This window comes from Oreochromis aureus, linkage group 13 (assembly GCF_013358895.1).
Source record: "Oreochromis aureus strain Israel breed Guangdong linkage group 13, ZZ_aureus, whole genome shotgun sequence".
Classification (NCBI taxonomy): Eukaryota; Metazoa; Chordata; class Actinopteri; order Cichliformes; family Cichlidae; genus Oreochromis; species Oreochromis aureus.
The window spans coordinates 22,047,256-22,064,585 of record NC_052954.1 but is presented as its reverse complement, the minus strand read 5'-3'; the positions used below and the strand labels follow the sequence as shown (position 1 = coordinate 22,064,585).

General features: G+C 39.1%; 2 protein-coding genes across 6 annotated transcripts; one reads left to right on the top strand and one right to left on the bottom strand.

Moving 5' to 3' along the window:
- Nucleotides 1–64: 64 nt before the first annotated feature.
- Nucleotides 65–3,458, bottom strand: si:ch1073-143l10.2 (uncharacterized protein LOC565165 homolog). Its single transcript, XM_031742277.2, has 7 exons — nt 3,196–3,458; nt 3,053–3,116; nt 2,834–2,918; nt 2,450–2,523; nt 1,829–2,080; nt 1,590–1,708; nt 65–680 (listed from the first exon to the last, which is right to left on the bottom strand). Exons 1-7 carry the CDS (start codon nt 3,323–3,325, stop codon nt 607–609), a joined length of 798 nt encoding a protein of 265 aa, XP_031598137.1. The 5' UTR covers nt 3,326–3,458; the 3' UTR covers nt 65–606.
- Nucleotides 2,920–17,329, top strand: edrf1 (erythroid differentiation regulatory factor 1). Of its 5 annotated transcripts, none has more exons than XM_039621868.1 (26): nt 2,920–3,027; nt 4,438–4,553; nt 5,445–5,653; nt 6,485–6,551; nt 6,636–6,761; nt 7,216–7,340; nt 7,458–7,605; nt 7,720–7,821; nt 7,935–8,056; nt 8,422–8,533; nt 9,513–9,660; nt 9,745–9,856; nt 10,283–10,394; nt 11,245–11,526; nt 11,655–11,726; nt 12,196–12,343; nt 12,441–12,632; nt 12,761–12,961; nt 13,116–13,334; nt 13,446–13,672; nt 13,824–13,982; nt 14,669–14,818; nt 15,086–15,239; nt 15,379–15,494; nt 15,787–15,959; nt 16,420–17,329. In XM_039621868.1, the coding sequence occupies exons 2-26, from the start codon at nt 4,446–4,448 to the stop codon at nt 16,583–16,585; spliced, it is 3,750 nt and encodes a 1,249-aa protein (XP_039477802.1). In that variant the 5' UTR covers nt 2,920–3,027; nt 4,438–4,445; the 3' UTR covers nt 16,586–17,329. The 5 variants fall into 5 exon arrangements, with proteins under 5 accessions (XP_039477802.1, XP_039477801.1, XP_039477803.1 ...); XM_039621867.1 differs by having other exon boundaries at nt 12,438–12,632; XM_039621869.1 differs by having other exon boundaries at nt 2,941–3,027; nt 4,454–4,553; nt 12,438–12,632.
- Nucleotide 17,330: the final 1 nt, after the last annotated feature.

The window sequence follows — 17,330 nt, the reverse complement described above, 5'->3', positions numbered from 1 at the left end:
ATTTAATCAATTAAGGAATACAACATGCAATGTTTAAAATGATAGTCTTTGTTCAGGAGAGGGGATTAAAAAAAAAAAAATAGGCATAAAAGTCTCTTTATTTTCTTTTACAGGTGATAAAGAAGACAGTAACACATAATTACATACAAGAGTGTACAGTAAACTAACACTGAGCTTGATTTTTCAAAATTATTAAATGTTTAATTTGTTGAACAGTAATTAAAATGTTAAAAAAAAAAACCCTCAAACAACTGAAAACCAGATGAAGTTGTTTCAAAGGTTAATTTATTAAAAGAAAAAGAATCATAGAACCAGAAGGGTTTGAAGCGTTGATCATGAAGACAACGTCCACATGTGATCAGCTAAACTTCAGGGTGACTTGTGATGTAAAATTAGGCACTAACTATACGTCACAAACACATTTGCATAGTATAGTGGATCTTTAAATATATTTTTAGATAAATAATAAAAATAAAATAGATCCATGTGAGCAATTTGTCCTAACGAAAGAAAAACAAACTACATTTTCATTATTTATGTCATCATTTCATCTATAAGCACTGGGGAGAAGAAAAAAAAAGTTCTCCCTGGGATCTGAAGGGAATATTAGGCCTGTGGTGGACCCGAGACATGACACTGGTCTGGGAGTCCACTGTGCATATCTGTTGGAATATTGATCCCTGAGGACAAGATAGGCAGACACAAAACAATTACCATTGATTCTTTTGACCAAACAGTGAATTAAAGGTCTTGAGCTGTAGATTAAAGTGGCTGGAAACTAAAAAAACATTGATGTATTCACTATTATTGCAACATTCATACATTTTAGAATTCATTTTAAAATCTTGGTACTGACTTTTAAAGCTTTGAATTGTGATGCCCCTGCCTACATTTCTGATCTGTGAGAACTTCACGCTCCCTCTCGCAGCCTGAGATCATCTAATCAAAGGCTGTTGGTAGTCCCACGAACACGTTTTAAGACCAGAGGAGAGAGATCTTTTAGAGCGGTGGCCTCCAGGTTGTGGAATGCTCTCCCTCCATCATTACGTTGCCTTGATTGTATTTATTCTTTTAAAAAGCAGCTTAAGACTCATTTATTTAGACTGGCTTTTAATTAGATTTGTGCTGAATGTTTGATTGTGCTATTTTTTGTATATGTATATCTGTATATTTTTATGTATATCTGTGTTGAATTGAATTGAAAAAAAATTCTTGCTTAAAAATAGCATTATATCAAAGTGGTTGCACATGAATTTCCTATTAAATTCTTAATTACTATTAGGTTTTATTAGTAGTTGGGTCCAAGAGTTCCTATTCAGTACTTCATGTACAGTAACTCTTATGAAGTTGCCACTGCTATCTAGTTAGATGGTTAAAAACAAACAGACAAACCAAAAAATATAATTTTGCACTATTCTCTTATTTTTCCATTAGCCTTTTGTGTATCATATTACCAGCTCACCACTAAGACACACCTTTCTTTAACCTACGACATAAAGCTTCTTAATTTAAAAAGCAAAAAGGGCGGCCTAAAAGTCAGCCATTTGTTTGCATCTAATGTGTGTTAATATCTATATGCAGATTCTTACTCTGAATGGCTGATGTAGACTGTGCTGCATCACTGGAAGGGTTGGTCAGTGTGGGCTCACGCTCTTTCCCCACACCTTTCTGGAGGTGCTTCTTCAGATGTTTGGTCAAATGTTGCCACCTGGTAAAAGGGAGCAGTCCCAGATAACTTTTCAGCTTTAAAGTGTGATTATGCTATCATATAAAGTTAACACGTTTAAATTTTTGAGCTTTGCAAGTCACACAGAACTCATTATCTCACCTTGCCTGAGTGACATTGTAATTATTCAGCCTGTCCGCTTCCTCTTTTTTTTCCTCCATCCATCGCTGCAATAGCCGTTCTTTCTCTCCCAGTGCATCTGCAAGAGCTTCCTTTAGGCATTGCCGATCCACACGCAGGGCTGCTAACTCTTTGGATTGACACTCTATGGTGAACTCATATTCTGAAAGGGCTTCCTTCAGGGTGTTACTCCCTTTAGCCAGAGTAAGTGCCTCTTGATGGAACTGAGACACACTGTAACAGCAAAGTATTATAATGGTGACGAACTGATCCCTTATATTCTGAATACAAAATCCCAACAATCGGCCTAAGCTGGAAAATTATACTTCTTTATTTCAGTGGTTCAGTATTCCTATGAATATAAAATAAGTTTATTGTATGACCAAATTAACTATTTACTACTCTATGATTAATCGGCAACATATTGAGCAATTATGGGGAAACTTAATTTGAAAATGACCTTTACTAGATCTGAAATATACCGTGAATTAACACTTTCCTCAATCTGGTCCATCATGTGTTGCTTTTACATTGTCTGTGTATCGTAGTGTGTTATTTTAATCTTGGAATCATAGTCAGTACTGACCAAGGTATTTGAATTACCGTGATTGCCAGTACTGTAGTTCAGCTTCTTTGAGATGGAGGACGGTGGTTAGGTCGGAGACAGTTTGAGATAACTGGGTAGACAAAACAAAGGGTGAAGTGACCCAGTTCAAAAGCAGACAACAGCACATACCCATTAAAGATGATTATTAAAGTATTTTCTCCACTCCTCTGAACCAGTTGCAATAATGAATGTTTATTTATTTATTCATTTTTTAAAATAAAGTTCAAATGCTTTGAAAGTTGTTTCAGAATGTCAGATGTGGTGTTCGTGCATATCAATGCAAATATGCTGCTCTGCATTTTACGTAGACGTCTTCCCTGTAGTAGAAGGTTTAAGCCGCTGGGGCGTTTAATCATTGGATTACTCCTCATTTAACCCACCTTATCTACCAGGTGCTCACTCTCTCTCAGCTGGAGTCGAAGCAGTGTGGCGTTTCCCCCAACCTCAACTCCATGTCTTTCTAAACTGAAAAAAAAACCCACAAGCGTGCAGATTTAAAATACTTTACAAAAAAAGAAAAAAAAAAAAAAATCAAGCAGAGGACAAACCGATCAGCACAAGCGCCAGATGTAGGGTAAGTTAAATTCTGCATTTCTAACCTCTGAGACTGAACATCAGCCAAAATCTCTTCGCGAAGTTCAAAGCGTTCCTCCAGCTGAGACACTAAAAGAAAACAGACAAACGTCCTTAGGCTCTGATAGAGAGGACAACATCAAGAGAGGCAGAGAAAAGTTAATCTTACAGCTTGTGAAAACGCCAACAAACGGGAGCTTTTCTCTGTGGTCCCTATGCTGCAGCCCTTGGCGCACGTGATTCTTCCAACTTTCCATTATAATGGACACTTTAAGGAAAAACCTGTCACGTTTGCGCATCCAGAATAGACTATACTAAAGCAGCGGGATTACAGCGTCTTCAGCCCTCACATGAAGTCTGTGCCATCCACGCAGGAATTAAATGCACTCAGCAAAGTTTCACAGCTCCTCCCTGTTCACTGATCAGCGTGACATTCCTGGCTAGACATTCTTACAAGGATCCATATTGTATTATATTATATTATATTATATTATATTATATTATGGACAGGAGAAACATTAGTACTCGAATATAATTACTTAAATGCTTAACTTATCCCTCCACTGCTAATATTTTCATGACTTATCATCTCATAATTTATACAAAATATCCCTGCACCTAAATGTTTTTGTTTGTGATACTTTTTTATTTTTATTTTTAAAAGTATCACAACTTTTTACGGGTTTTTAACAGCTGAACAGAATTGCACTGCAATTGTTTGCATACCTCACACTGAATCAAATTGTTTAAAAATAGAAAAATCACACCACATGCAAGGCTCACGTTAAATTAAAAACAGTGGTGTAAACAGTCAATTTCAGAATAAAAGGTATCAGAAGAACGTGCTCCACTTTTCCAGAAAGAACGTATGAAAATACTTCCGGTTCATCTATTTTTCACAATAAATCGTTTCAGATAAAATATTTTTCCTTGACTAAAACAAATATCCAAAGTTATAGCCTTCAAATGTAAATGTAAATATTTTAATATTATTGAAAAGTTTTATTCTTCGAAACTACTGATAAAATTAGTTTTGTAACTCTTTTTGCCTTGAAACAGGAAGTTGTTGTTGGCTTATTGCTAGCACTTGCGACTGCTCTGTCAATAGACTGGCTGCAGGCTACAGGCTTGTGTAAGTAGTCACGGAGCTAAGAGCTAAACATTAGTCGTTTACAAAGCAATGAAAACTGTTCGCCTTCGTGTCGTTTAGGTTTAATTAGTCTAGTGAAACTTTCATTTTACAGCTTTACGTGTCAGCGTTTCTTTATCGAGGAGCTAGCTTGTCTAGCTAACTAACTTTGCCAACATGTTGACTTACCTCATTCGTTGACTGATGTATAGACGGTCCACGGCTTGTCGAAGCCATGGATATGTTATTTGTTTATTAAATCGGAGTTGTTTGGTGAATTAGATCTTCGTATGTCCAGTATGAGCGCATCAACTGGAGACGGAGAGCCTTGCATCCGCTTGGATAATGCAAAGGAAGAAGTCAGTGGTCCTACCTGCACTGGAGACAACAGTAAACATGTAAGTAACTAGTCTGCAAGGATAATCTAGCATCTAGTATGTTGTCATGTGTAACACTCATTAATTAGTATTTGAAGTGCTAATGTTGAGTTAGGCCACGGTGGATTTATAGTGCCATCTGTAAACATGCTATAGCTTTAGTGAGAGTGGGAAGCAGGTGAAGGAGAGCCTGATGAGGTGGTGGAATGCTCTGGAGAGAAGAATGAAGGTCAAGAGAGGCAAGGCATAATACGTGTGAGTTAATAAGAGCAAGACAGGTGACAGGGGAGCGAGACAGTGTAGATGAAAGGAGTAGAATTAGTGAAGGTAAAGGATTTCATATGCCTGGGGTCATCATCATCAAGTAACGGACAGTACACAAGAGCATTGAAGAAGCGAGTGCATACAGGGTGGAGAGGAGTTCCAGGTGTGATTAGTGACAAAAGGACATCAAAAAGGCCTACAAACCTTCTGTGATATATGGTTTGGAGACTGCGGCACTGACAAAAAGGGCATTTGGGTATTTGCAGGAGAGGGATAGTGGATTCACTGGACAAAAGATGTTAAATATGGAGCTGGAGGGAAAAAGGAAGACAACTGATGAGATCTGTGGATGCAGTGAAGAAGGAAATGCAGAGAGTTGGTTTGACAGAGCATGATGGTACAGATGGGTTGAAAGGAGGCAGATGATCAACTGTGGTGATCCCAAAAGGGTGCAGCTGACAGAAGAACATCAGTGTGCATAGTATACTCATGATAATCAACTGCCAGACATATCCTTATTTAAAAAGATAAAGCTTGGAGCCAAGATCTTTATCATACATTTCAGTAAAAACGAAATTGTTACTCTGTCAGTGCTGTCCATTCATTCTCATAACTTCACACTAATAAGCTTGATATTGTTATTTGTAGGAATCAGCAATATGCTCAGGCAGCAGTGAAATCAAAAGCCGTGCTGTGGTCAAGTACTGTGCAGCCCCACCACCTACCAGCTATGCCCTTCTGCAGGAAAAGACCGACTTGAAGCTACCTCCTGCCAACTGGCTGAGAGAAAACCCCCAGCTGGGCACCGCTGGGACCACTATATTAGGATCTAGCAGCAAGAGCAAGCCCTTTTCCAGGTATAACTTAGAAAAGGGGGCACGTGTTCCGTTTTTATGGGAAAGATTGAATTTGAATTGATGTCAAGCTCATGATTGAGGTACATAGGCACCACTTTTATCATTACACCAAGAATAATATCTTTTGTTTAAATGTAATTTGCGAAATGGTTAACTAGATGGCAAACATAACTAAAGAGAGCACAGCATGAGTCAGAACCAAATGCAGTTAAAATTATGGATAGGTACACACTGGATAATGCAGATGCCCAATGTGTACTTTGGCTTTCACCACCACTGGTGTGGGTGTGTCTGAATGAAACCATAAGAAACAAGACATTAAGAAAAAAATGTTAGTTATATCTTGTTACCTTATTTAAAAAAATGGTTTACTTCTCAAGATTACATTTATGAGGATGTGCAGCTTTAATACATTCAGTTCTATTTCTTCGAGATGTTGCGACTATGTCTGGATGAGAGAAGAAACTAGGTAAAGTTTCTATTAGCAGCAGATATTCTTTTCCTAATTGTGAAAATCTGCTAAGCAGATTACCTGTGTTACTGGTCCTTATGCACTTGTGGAGACCCATGAAGACTGATACTCTATCCACAATAAACAAGGTGTGGAATAGAGTACTGCATAGTTGCAAAACTGTGGTTCAAACTCACAGTGGAGGACTTTTCACTACATAATTCAAAGTACTAAAACCCCCCAAGCTGCTGCACTTTCATTTAGGATGTGAGTGGGTGAATTATGGATACAGTTGAAGACGAAGACTTTAATTATTGCTCATCAGTCTAATTGTTACACAGTTAGTTTGTATTGAGTAAACTGTTTTTCTTCTTTTGCAGTTTTGGGATGGCGTACGAGTTCATCGACTGCATCGGAGATGATGTTGATGTGGTTTCAGACTCAGAGGTTTGTGGAGCTGCTGCAGAGCTATTTCTTTGTTAGCTACAGAGGCATGCAGTTGATGTTAACAGAATTCTTTTTCACCTTCAGAACATCAAGAAGCTTTTGAAAATTCCCTACAGCAAGTCCCATCTGAGTATGGCAGTTCATCGTGTGGGGAGGACTTTGCTTTTAGATGAGCTGGACATTCAAGAGCTTTTCATGAGATCCTCTCAGGTACAGCCGAGCGAGACTTTTTAAAATCAAGAGGATATTGTCTCTATTATTAATACTAACTGTGAAGTAACGGGCATCTATCAATGTTTAAAATAAAAGCTTGATGAATAGGGAGTCCCAGTGGATATTTTTCCAGTGATTTATTTATTTTAGTGTTATTTATTTCTAGTTCATGTTCCTGTTTCAGAGAAAATTCATTTTTACAAAACTCTAAAACTGATGTTTTAAATTTAGTAAAAACATTTAGAACATTTCACCCTGCGCAAAATTGATGTGACACAACAGATCAGTATCGCCCACTGAAATGTGTAAATGCAATTTTATTTGACAATATGCTGATGGAAGTGAATATTGGCCAGTACCGATATTAAAATTATTATTATTGTTATTAATCATGGTAGTAACTGTTAAATGAATATATTATTTAACTCTCAATGCAACTTATGTGTTGTAGACAGGAGACTGGACATGGCTGAAGGAGTTTTACCAGCGGCTAATAGATCAGAAGTGGCAGAGGAAAAAGAAGAGTAAGGAGCACTGGTATCAAAAAGCAATCCTGTCAAAGTTTCTCTATTATAGGTGAGGAGTTGGCTTTGCTTGAATAAGCTAGTTTGGCACTGGAGTTGAACATGAGTTATTCTTCAATCTGATAGTAAAACAACTTTTTTGTTTTTGTTATTGTTTTGTTTCTTGCAGTATAAATGGTAATGGGGCTGCCGAGCCTCAATCAGATGGCCTGAATGAAGGAGAGGAGGAGAGTGGTGCTGAGGAGTTCAGCTCTTCATGGCCTACAGCCTTCACTAGCACAACGTCTAATGCAGAAGAATCAGAAGCTCCCAAACAGGTAAGTTACGCTTTTAGTCATCTCTGGTGTGCATTTTGGTATTTGTTCCACATTCAAAGGTATTTTGTGTCACATGCGATGAAATGAAAATGAAGTGTGCTGTTAAATGTGCAGGAAAGTGTTACCGTCGACAGCAGTTTTGCTTTGGGCCAGGTGACCTCTGTTCCCAAAGAGCAAAACCTCCCTACAATCTTCAATGAAGGAGAGAGCGGCCAGGTAACACAATCTTGTCATCCTTTCTTAATAGTATAATACTACAGCTAATAGCACATGCCTTGTGTCTACATGTATGTTCTGTTTTTTACATTTTGATGTCCCTTGCTTGACAGGGTTTAAGAAATGACTTTGTACGAAACATCATGTGGACTTTTGAAGATATACATATGTTGGTTGGGTCCAACATGCCTATTTTCGGAGGTGGCCGTTATCCTGCCGTCAGTCTGAGACTCAGGTAGGATTTTAATTCATTGGTTCCCACCCAGGATCTGAAATTAGCACTCGTTAGGAGCTGAATGACAGTGCAGTCATGCATTTTAATTGCATTTCAATTTGATTCTTTTAGCTCCTTCTGGGTATTTGTCTCACCAACATAATGTTAAATAATTCTTACGACATAATGAAACAGTTATGTAATAGGTTGGCATACATTATGTAGGGCATCATAGCATGTAAATATTGTTCCTAGAGTCATCTTTTAATTTAGGATAACTGACTTTAAAAGGTGAACCAGCATCATTGGATTCATCCTGCTACATCCTTCCTGCTCAGTTTAAAACATCGAACTCTGTGTTTTGTTTTGTTTTTGTGTTTTTTCAGGGACAACAATAAACCAATCAACATTCTGACAGGTATCGACTACTGGCTTGATAATCTGATGTGTAACGTCCCAGAACTTGTCATGTGTTTTCACGTTAATGGCATTGTTCAGGTAAGCTAATATATTTCATACAGTAGCCATGCCTAATAGAAAAATCATTACATAAGATGATGGTACTTGGTTGGTCTTGGTTATTTTATTAAAATTTTAATATTGATTTGTTCATCTGAGTGGTGACTGCTGGAATAAAGTTATTTGCATAATGTGTTTTTGAGACTTTGGGACTATAAGCCTTCATCCAGAAGGAGGACACTGTAACTCGCTGTGCAGAGATATTTCTAATTGTTCTATAAAGTATATAAGAATATAATACAACAGTACAAGAGACATTATGGGTGCAGTGGTAAATAAAATCCTGCTTGGCCTTTTGAGATTTAATTTAAGAATGCCTCCACAGCTTAACAATCAGCAGGCTTATGGCTTCTTTTAATCAATAACACATGTTCATTAATTAAGTTCATTTTGTGTGTCGGGTCTAAGCTGCAAATGTCATTGGGGAGTAAAAAACGAACCACAAGCCTAGGCAGTGCCTGTGCCTGTATGTAATGCACTTGGTCGATGTTTCCACCAAGTTTCACTAAAGAGCAGTGTGTACAGCATATATGATCCAATTAGTTTTTGGAGCAAATCTCTGCATAAATTAGCTTTTTAAATCAGGGGAAAAACTGCCCTTAGACTTAGTCTACAAGTCAAAACGATTTCACATTAAAAGACAAACATGTTGGAATGAAAAATCTGTTAAATGTGAGCTAATTGGTTTAATTAAAAGGATATGTGTGAATGTAATATAGTGAGAGGAATACATAGTTCAACTTCATGCTTACACAAGAGGTTCTCCCATATGCAGTCGGTGATCCAATTAGATGGTGGTAATCCTTACTGAAACAATTTGCATATTAATTAGGATAAAGTTTTTCTTTGCTTGCGGGAAAAATAAATAAATAAAACAACAAGTACTGTGAGCATAAGCAGTTTGTGCTGTGGTGCTCATGGTGGGAAATTTTCTCATTGTTTTTGATTTTTACTTCAGAAATACGAGATGATAAAAACAGAGGACATCCCTCATCTGGAGAACTCGACTTTCTCCACGAGAGTCGTGAAAGACATCGCCCAAAATGTCCTTTCTTTCCTGAAGTCCAACTGCACTAAGGAGGGTCACACGTACTGGCTTTTCAAAGGTGGGGGAAAAAGTGAGCAGGAATGATCTAAAAGTTGTATTATTGTGAAAAAGTGTTTTCTAAAGTCATTTCTTAAATCCACAGCCAGTGGGAGTGACATTGTGAAGCTTTATGATCTTACGACTCTGTGTGAGGAGGCTGAGGAAGAGAAATATCAGAATCCCTTCACTCTTCCTGTGGCTGTATTATTATACAAGTAAGTATCTAAGACAGATAATATGAGCGGCCTTGTGTCGTCCTGCAGCTGTGAAAAGTGGTTATAAAGTTTGAAGTGTGGCGGTGGGTGTTTGGACAGCACTGACACCTCACAGCGAGAAGATTCAGGGTGTAAACCAGTTGAATAGATGTGTGGAGTTCGCCTGTTGTCACGTGACTGCAGTTTTTATCCAGGTGCAGTTCAACAACAGTCATGTTAGTTTGATTTGTTCTAAATTGGCCGGAGATGAGGATGTGAATGTGAATGACATCGGTCTCTGTGTGATAGCCCTTTGATAAACTCATGAGCTTTGCAAGGTGTAAATTAAATTAAACCAGTAGTTACCGGGCATGCCAGTACTTCAGTGTGCAAAGCTGTTCTCAGTTCTTGTTGTTTTAACTTTATGTTCGTGTGTGTGTGACACAGAGTGGCCAGCAACTTGATGCTAAAAGCGCGACAAAACAGAAAGCACTATGGCACAATCAGAACTCTGCTGCTAAACTGTGTCAAACTTCTGGATCAAGACAGACATCCTCAGGTAGGTGCAGATTTTGAGACAAATGAGAAAGTCGATACTCTTTCCAAGTTAATAACAGGTTGTTTTACAGTGGCCCTGAAAGGTCAAATGAACTGCAACTTAAGAAAACACCAGCAAATAGAAAAAATGCTGCAAAATGAGACAAAACACAACAGAAGTTGAATAAAACACAAAGGAAGTAGAAAAAACCGGCGACAGACTGGCCACCTGTTCAGGTGTACCCTGCCTCTCGCCCTAAGACACCTGGGATGGGTTCCATCGCCCCCGAGACCCTGAAAAGGATGAGCGGAAGAGAATTGATGGATGGAAGTAGAAAAAACAATCTCACAAAAACAATGGAAGTGTTTCTGGGGACCAGCTGTGCAAGTGACAGAAACCGAAACATCTGAAGGACTTCACTGAGACACGGTTAAAAGAAGCAGAGGCTTCATGAATGTTGTGAGGGAGAAGAAGTGTGCTTTTGCATTGTTTTTCTATTTGCTGGTGTTTTCTTAAGTTACAATGCATTTGACCTCTCAGCTGTAGGGTTTTCATTCCAGAGTTAAAAATAATATTCAAATTTAATACTAAACACTAACAGTGTGAGCCTCTTAAAATGTGGAGCGATGCACTTGTGGTATAAAGAGGCAAATTTTAGATGACTTTGTCCAACTATTAATGCACCTAAGTCCTTACTATCTTCTTACTATCTTTCTCCTACTTCTTCTTTGATATTCTTATTTTCGTATCTACATTCAGACAGTGGAGAAAATGCAATGTGAAACCACTTGACTAACTCTGAGTATGCCGTTACTTAGATTTGATTGAACTTGACTTCAGCCCTGATCGCCTCTGTCTTCTGTCTGCTCAGATCATCGCCTCTGCCCACTATATGCTGTCAGAGCTGTTCCAGCTCGACGAGCCTCTTGAAGAAGATGGAGGGGAGTCACTGCGGGCCGGTGGTTCAGAGGACAGCTACAGTGACGAAGACAGGGAGGAGGAGGAAGAGGAGGATCTGACGGAGGACAGCGATGATAATGGTTCCTACAGTAACTGCTCCAGCCTGCAGGATGATAGCAAAGCGGTGGCTGTGATCCGCTCTGTAGGGGAGCTGTCAGTCCCGGAGAAGTATAGATCCACTCACCAGATCAGAGTGAGTGAATCTGTAAAAGTTTCCACAGCCTTCTTAGCATCGACTGAATGGTGAAAAGTGGAGTGCAGAAATAAATATCTTTCTATGCATACAAACTAATATTTTTTTATTTTTTTACACTTCTTCAGCCAAGTTGTGCTTTCCCCGTTTCTCAAGACAAGGAAGAGAGATGCAGACTTGTCCTGAGCTATGTGCTTAAGGTGAGTTTCTAAATATTTAATGTGAATGTGAATGTTCGTTTGCCTGCAGTGCAAAAAAAATGTGACTTTTCAAAAAGTTTGACATTCTCTTCTATATTAAAGGGCAAATACACCTACACCCATTTACACATCAAAGTTTCCTTGCAGCTCTTGGTTTATAAACTGTTTTGTTAAACTGCCTGAAGTGATCTCAGTGTCTGTTTGGTTTGTCTGATGTATAAAATGGGGGGGAAAAAAATCTGGTTTTGAAAAGAAGTGAGGTTGTCAGATGTCTGTAGATGGTGTCCCATCTCTGCTACAGATAAGCAGCTTCAGGCTACAATACCTGCTACTGCCTGGATCTTTTATTGGACTGTTGGTGGTCAAGATGTATTATGTATAAAGTCTAGGTGTCAATTTGGACACGTAGAAACAATATGTTACTAAATTGATTGGGTACAGTTTTGTAATGCTGTAACATAATCCACAGGGATTAAAGGCGGTGGATGGCAGCATCAAGAAAGAGAGCGATCTTCCAGCTGCTGACCCCAACACACCCATCCCTCTCAAATATGAAGACAGAAGTGCTACTGGAGCCTGTGCAACTGAGAAAGGCATCTCTCTCCTGCTTGAAAGAGGTAATAACAACTTATAATACTGCAGAAGAAAACGTGACATAGACAAACATGGTTTTCACTGAGGTTTCCTTTTCCTGTCTTCTCGCTTTTTAAGCAGCAGGTCCCTTGCAAGGGGACCAGAAGCACACGACACGCTCAGGGATGATCCCTGGCTCCTGGCAGCATCATATGAAGCTGAAACTCTTCTTCAAAGCCTCCAAGGCCTACTATGTCCTCTCTGATGCGGCCACTAACTTGCTGAAGTATGGGCGAGCGTTGCGTTACATCAAGCTATCTCTGCAGTGTTATGGTGAGGTTCTTTAATTGTTTCATAATCAGCTAATTGAAACTTAAACTACATTTATTTGTTGTTTAATTTTAATCTTGACAGTGACAAGTTTCTTCAAAATTGTCTTCTTCCATCCCCTCATCTTCCAGATGCCTATTGTTCAGTGAGCGGTACACTGCACCCACATGTGCTGGTGTTTCACAGCCAGTGCCTGTCTCTGTGTGGGGACATCCAGCTGATGCTGGCTCAAAATGCCAACAACAGAGCAGCTTACCTGGAGGAATACAGCTACCAGACCAAAGAGGACCAGGAGATTCTGCACAGCCTGCACAGAGAGAGCAGCTGCCAGGGTCAGTCCCTAAAGAGAAATTCAGTATATTGATATTCTTGCTGCTATGGTGTGCAGTGTCTTAAGTATTTCACTGTCTTCAAAGTCATTCACAATAAATTGTTTGGCAAAATGTCCTAAAAAGTATTCCATTCCTTTTATTCTCTATCTACTAGCCTTCAGCATGGCAACAGACCTAGCGATGGACCCGGAGTACCAGCTGTTTGTTAGCAGTAAGTGCTATGAGGCAGCATATGAACTACTTGTCTCTGAGCCTTTGAAAGATCTTACTTCAGATCAGCTGAGTCAGGTTCTCAAACGACTGGGGAATATACGCAATGAGATGGGAGTCTACTACATGAACCAGGCTGCAGCCATGCAGGCTGAGAAAGAGGGTAAGTTGAATTACATTGAATGAAGTTTGTGTAAAAGAGTACGATGAGAATTCATCTTTTTTTTTTTTTTAGTATATCACCAGCCTTTTTATTCTCCCGTTCCCCTTCTAGTGAAGAAATCTGTGTCTGCAGCAGAGCAGGAGATGTGGAAAAAGAGCTTTGGCTTCTTTGAGAAAGGGATGAAGGACTTTGAAGCCATTGGGGACAGCACTAACACAGCCTTACTGCTGTGTAATACTGGCAGGCTGATGAGAATCTGTGCCCAGGCCCACTGTAACCTCTCTGGCGATGAAAGCAGAGGAGAGTTTTCACCCGAAGAGGCTCTTTACTACAACAAGGTGCCACGCTGACGTTTTCTTAAATTCTTGATTGAGTGTTCTCACTAAAACACTGCTTTTTTTTTTTTTTTTTTTTTTTGGGTCTTGTCATCATCTGTGTCACTGCATCTTGACTGTGCCTAATCATACTATCTTTGTAATATTACCTCAGGCTATAGACTACTACCTGCAGGCCATGAAAGCATTGGCAAGCAGAGAGAAGCACTCAGCAGTGTGGGACAGTGTAAACTGGGAATTGTCCACTACGTACTTCACACTGGCCACCCTTCTGCAGGACTATGCCCCAGTATCGAGGAAGGCCCAGGAACAGGTGGGTTTCAACACATTTGGAGCTAGGTAGAATATTAAGGATTTAACATATTTTACATTATTAAGGATATAAAAATCATACTTGCATATATTTTTGGCTAGTTTACACTGTACATGCAATTTATATTCACTGCAGTTCTCCCTCTTTTGCTAATGATGCATGTGTGGACACCTTCGCTCTGTTATCAGATCACTTTGGTCTACTAGTCTGACTTGTAGCTGATCGCTAGCCTTTTTGTGTCAGGACCAGTTCTGCACTGATAAAGGGACACACACCGTGCATGAAGTGGGTCAGCAAACGCCACACACCCCATTTGAATAATCATTATAGTGAATCTTTGGCTGGAAAATGATTTCAGTCCATTAGTCACTCTTGTTGGTAGCACTTCAGTTTACAGCTTTATCCTTGCTATGTTGAATCTCTCACACTTGCAGCTGAGAAAGAATTCCTCATTTCCCCACAAAAAGCAAAGACAAGATTTTTTGGGGGGCTTGTTTTTGTTTATCTGCATAAGCTGTTTGATTTTTGATTTTTTTTATCATATTGTATTATACCTGATATCATCATTTCTTAGCCATGAAAGTACATAAATATTCTGTTTTAATCATCTTTTCATCACATTTACAAGTACATTTTATTTCTTATTTTTCATACACAGTAATTTTTACTTTACTTTGTCTTGCCAGATTGAGCGAGAGGTGACCGAAGCAATGATGAAGTCTCTAAAGTACTGTGACCTGCAGACTGACTCTGCTCGGCAGCCGCTCTACCAATACAGAGCTGCCACCATCCACCACCGCTTGGCTTCTATGTACCACAGCTGCTTTCGCAATCAGGTGGGAAGTTATGTAAAATTATACAACAGTAGAAAACCATTCTCCTTTCCTTTTGAATGTCTTGGATGCTCTTTGTGTTAATAATTGGCATTTCTTGGCTCAATGCCTTTTATGCATGCCAAAAATAAAATATGTGACTCTGGGTAAGGAAAAGAAGTTCACGCTGACTAGAAAAGAACAGAAGTGGGATACGCTGCCTGTCTTTATACTTGTAGCGGTATAATGAGCTGATGGATGTCTGTGTTTCTGGCTGTAATTGTGTGACAGGTGGGGGATGAACACTTGAGAAAGCAGCATCGGAGCTTGGCAGAGCTTCACTACAGCAAGGCTGTCAGTTTATTCCTCAGCCTCAAAGACGCGCCCTGCGAGCTGCTCCGCACGTTGCTGGAGAGGGTGGCTTTTGCTGAGTTTACGATGGCAGGTGCGCAGCTATTCATTATGATGACTATCACAATGTTGGCTGCAATGTTTTGTTTTATTTTTGTCAGATGGGGGTTGAATTGAAAAACTGTTTCTTTTCAAAGCCTCTTTTGATAAATCATCATGTTGTGTGTCCACAGGTCAGAACAGCAGCACAGCTAAGCTGAAGAGCCTGACTGGAGCAATAGAGATCATGACAGAAACCCGCCATGCTTTCCAACTGATTCATAAAGAGCTGCAGGAGGAGCAGACAGAGGTAAGTTTCACAGTAGCTCATGGAGGATTTTTCCTGGCTCAGGGGTGTGATTTATGCACATAAGCGTGCAGCACAGGCAGTGAGTTTCTAATTCCTTATTTAACAGAAATCTAAGCGTTTTCTGACCATTTAATAAATCGAATGAGTGTATATTATACTCATGTTAATGAAGCCCCAGTAACCCCATTACAGCTAAATTATTCTGAGTAATAAAAATAACTTTGTGTAAGTAACTGAATTTGTAAAGCCTGGGTAACATACAGTCTTTTCCTTCTACTTTCTTGATCCATAGTTGAATGAACCAGACGCTGCTGAGTCAGCAGAGTCTTCCGACGTAGCCAATGGCCCAATGGCAGGACTGAACCTCCAGGAAGTAATGAAGTTAATTGGCGTATTTGAGCCCAGTTTCTCCTTCCTGCTCCTGCAGGTGATCAAACTGATGACGACAGCGAAACGTAAACCAAGGTGAGCTCCAGTATGAAAGCTGGTTAGGATATCTACTTAAATTTCACACAAACCTTTATTTTAATATCTGTCTTTAATGTCACTGCCTTATTGCTTACCATCATGAAACATCTGATGGCAAGAAGCTATTGCTGTAAAACAGCCATAAAATTAAAAAAAACAAACATTGGGACTAGATCAAACTTTTAGGGAAAAGTTCCTGGATTTAATGAAACAAACAAAAAAAACAACATTTAAAGGTGATTTAATAAAGCTAAAATAGATCATACTCTTCACTGATTATCACATTCTAATAATTAAGTAGCGGTCCTGCCTGACATTATACGGGTACAGCAACATTTACTATGACTACATGAAATGTATTTAAAAAGAAAAAAAACAAGAACAAAAGAGATTAATTGTGAATTTAAGCTTGCAACTTTTTCATCTGCCCTTTTGAACTCTTTCATCTTTATTGCAGCAATAAGGACGAGGAGCTGCTGAAAACCTATAAGAATGTATACTCCAAGCTGCTTCGTGCTGAGAAAAACGCTCCTCTTGTCAGCCGCGTCGAACTCTACGTTGAGCTCCTGCAGCAGCTGACGCAGCGGACAGGAAGTGACGACACAGGCACACGCAAGCCATAACAAGGAAGACCCTCAAGAATCTGACTCTGCTCTTTGGACCTCGCCAAACTTCCAGGTTACATTTTGGAGAAGACTTGACATCCTCAAAGATGCGGTGACATAAAATAATGGCTCATAGTCACAATAACATTCAAACACTCAGGCAACCTGTCTTACTCTGAATTACAGTCTCAAAGCTAACTTCACCTCCAGCGCCTTCATCTTTTTCTAACATTTGCGTCACAGGTTTTAAACTGTAGATTTTTGTGAAGACTTGTAAATTCAGATGCTATTATTTAATTTTATGATGGCTTAGCTAGTTTTGGGTCACTTCTAAAGCTCTTACGCATTTATGACTGTACCAAACATCTAAAATTATTATTACTATTATTATTATTATTTTTTCTTTTCTACAGACACAAAAAAATGTGATGACAATTTAAAAGCTGTTATTACCAAATATAATGCAACACAAAGGAGCTTAAAAATAACAAGCTTAGCAAAGTATGAGATTCTTTTCAATTTAATTGGCATTTTTGATATTCAATAATGCCAGTGAAGCTGTGAATAAAATAAACTGATGTGTGACAGGCTTAAATAAGCTAAAACGTGTTATTTGCGTTTCCAAAAACAACAATGTGCAATAGATTGGAAGCATACAGTGCAAGCTTTAGAGGTTAGTTCGTCCACAGTGCTGTTGAGGTTTTGTTTTGTTTTTTTATCAGCATGGTTTGCTGTGGGATGATAATAATAAAATGTTTTTGAA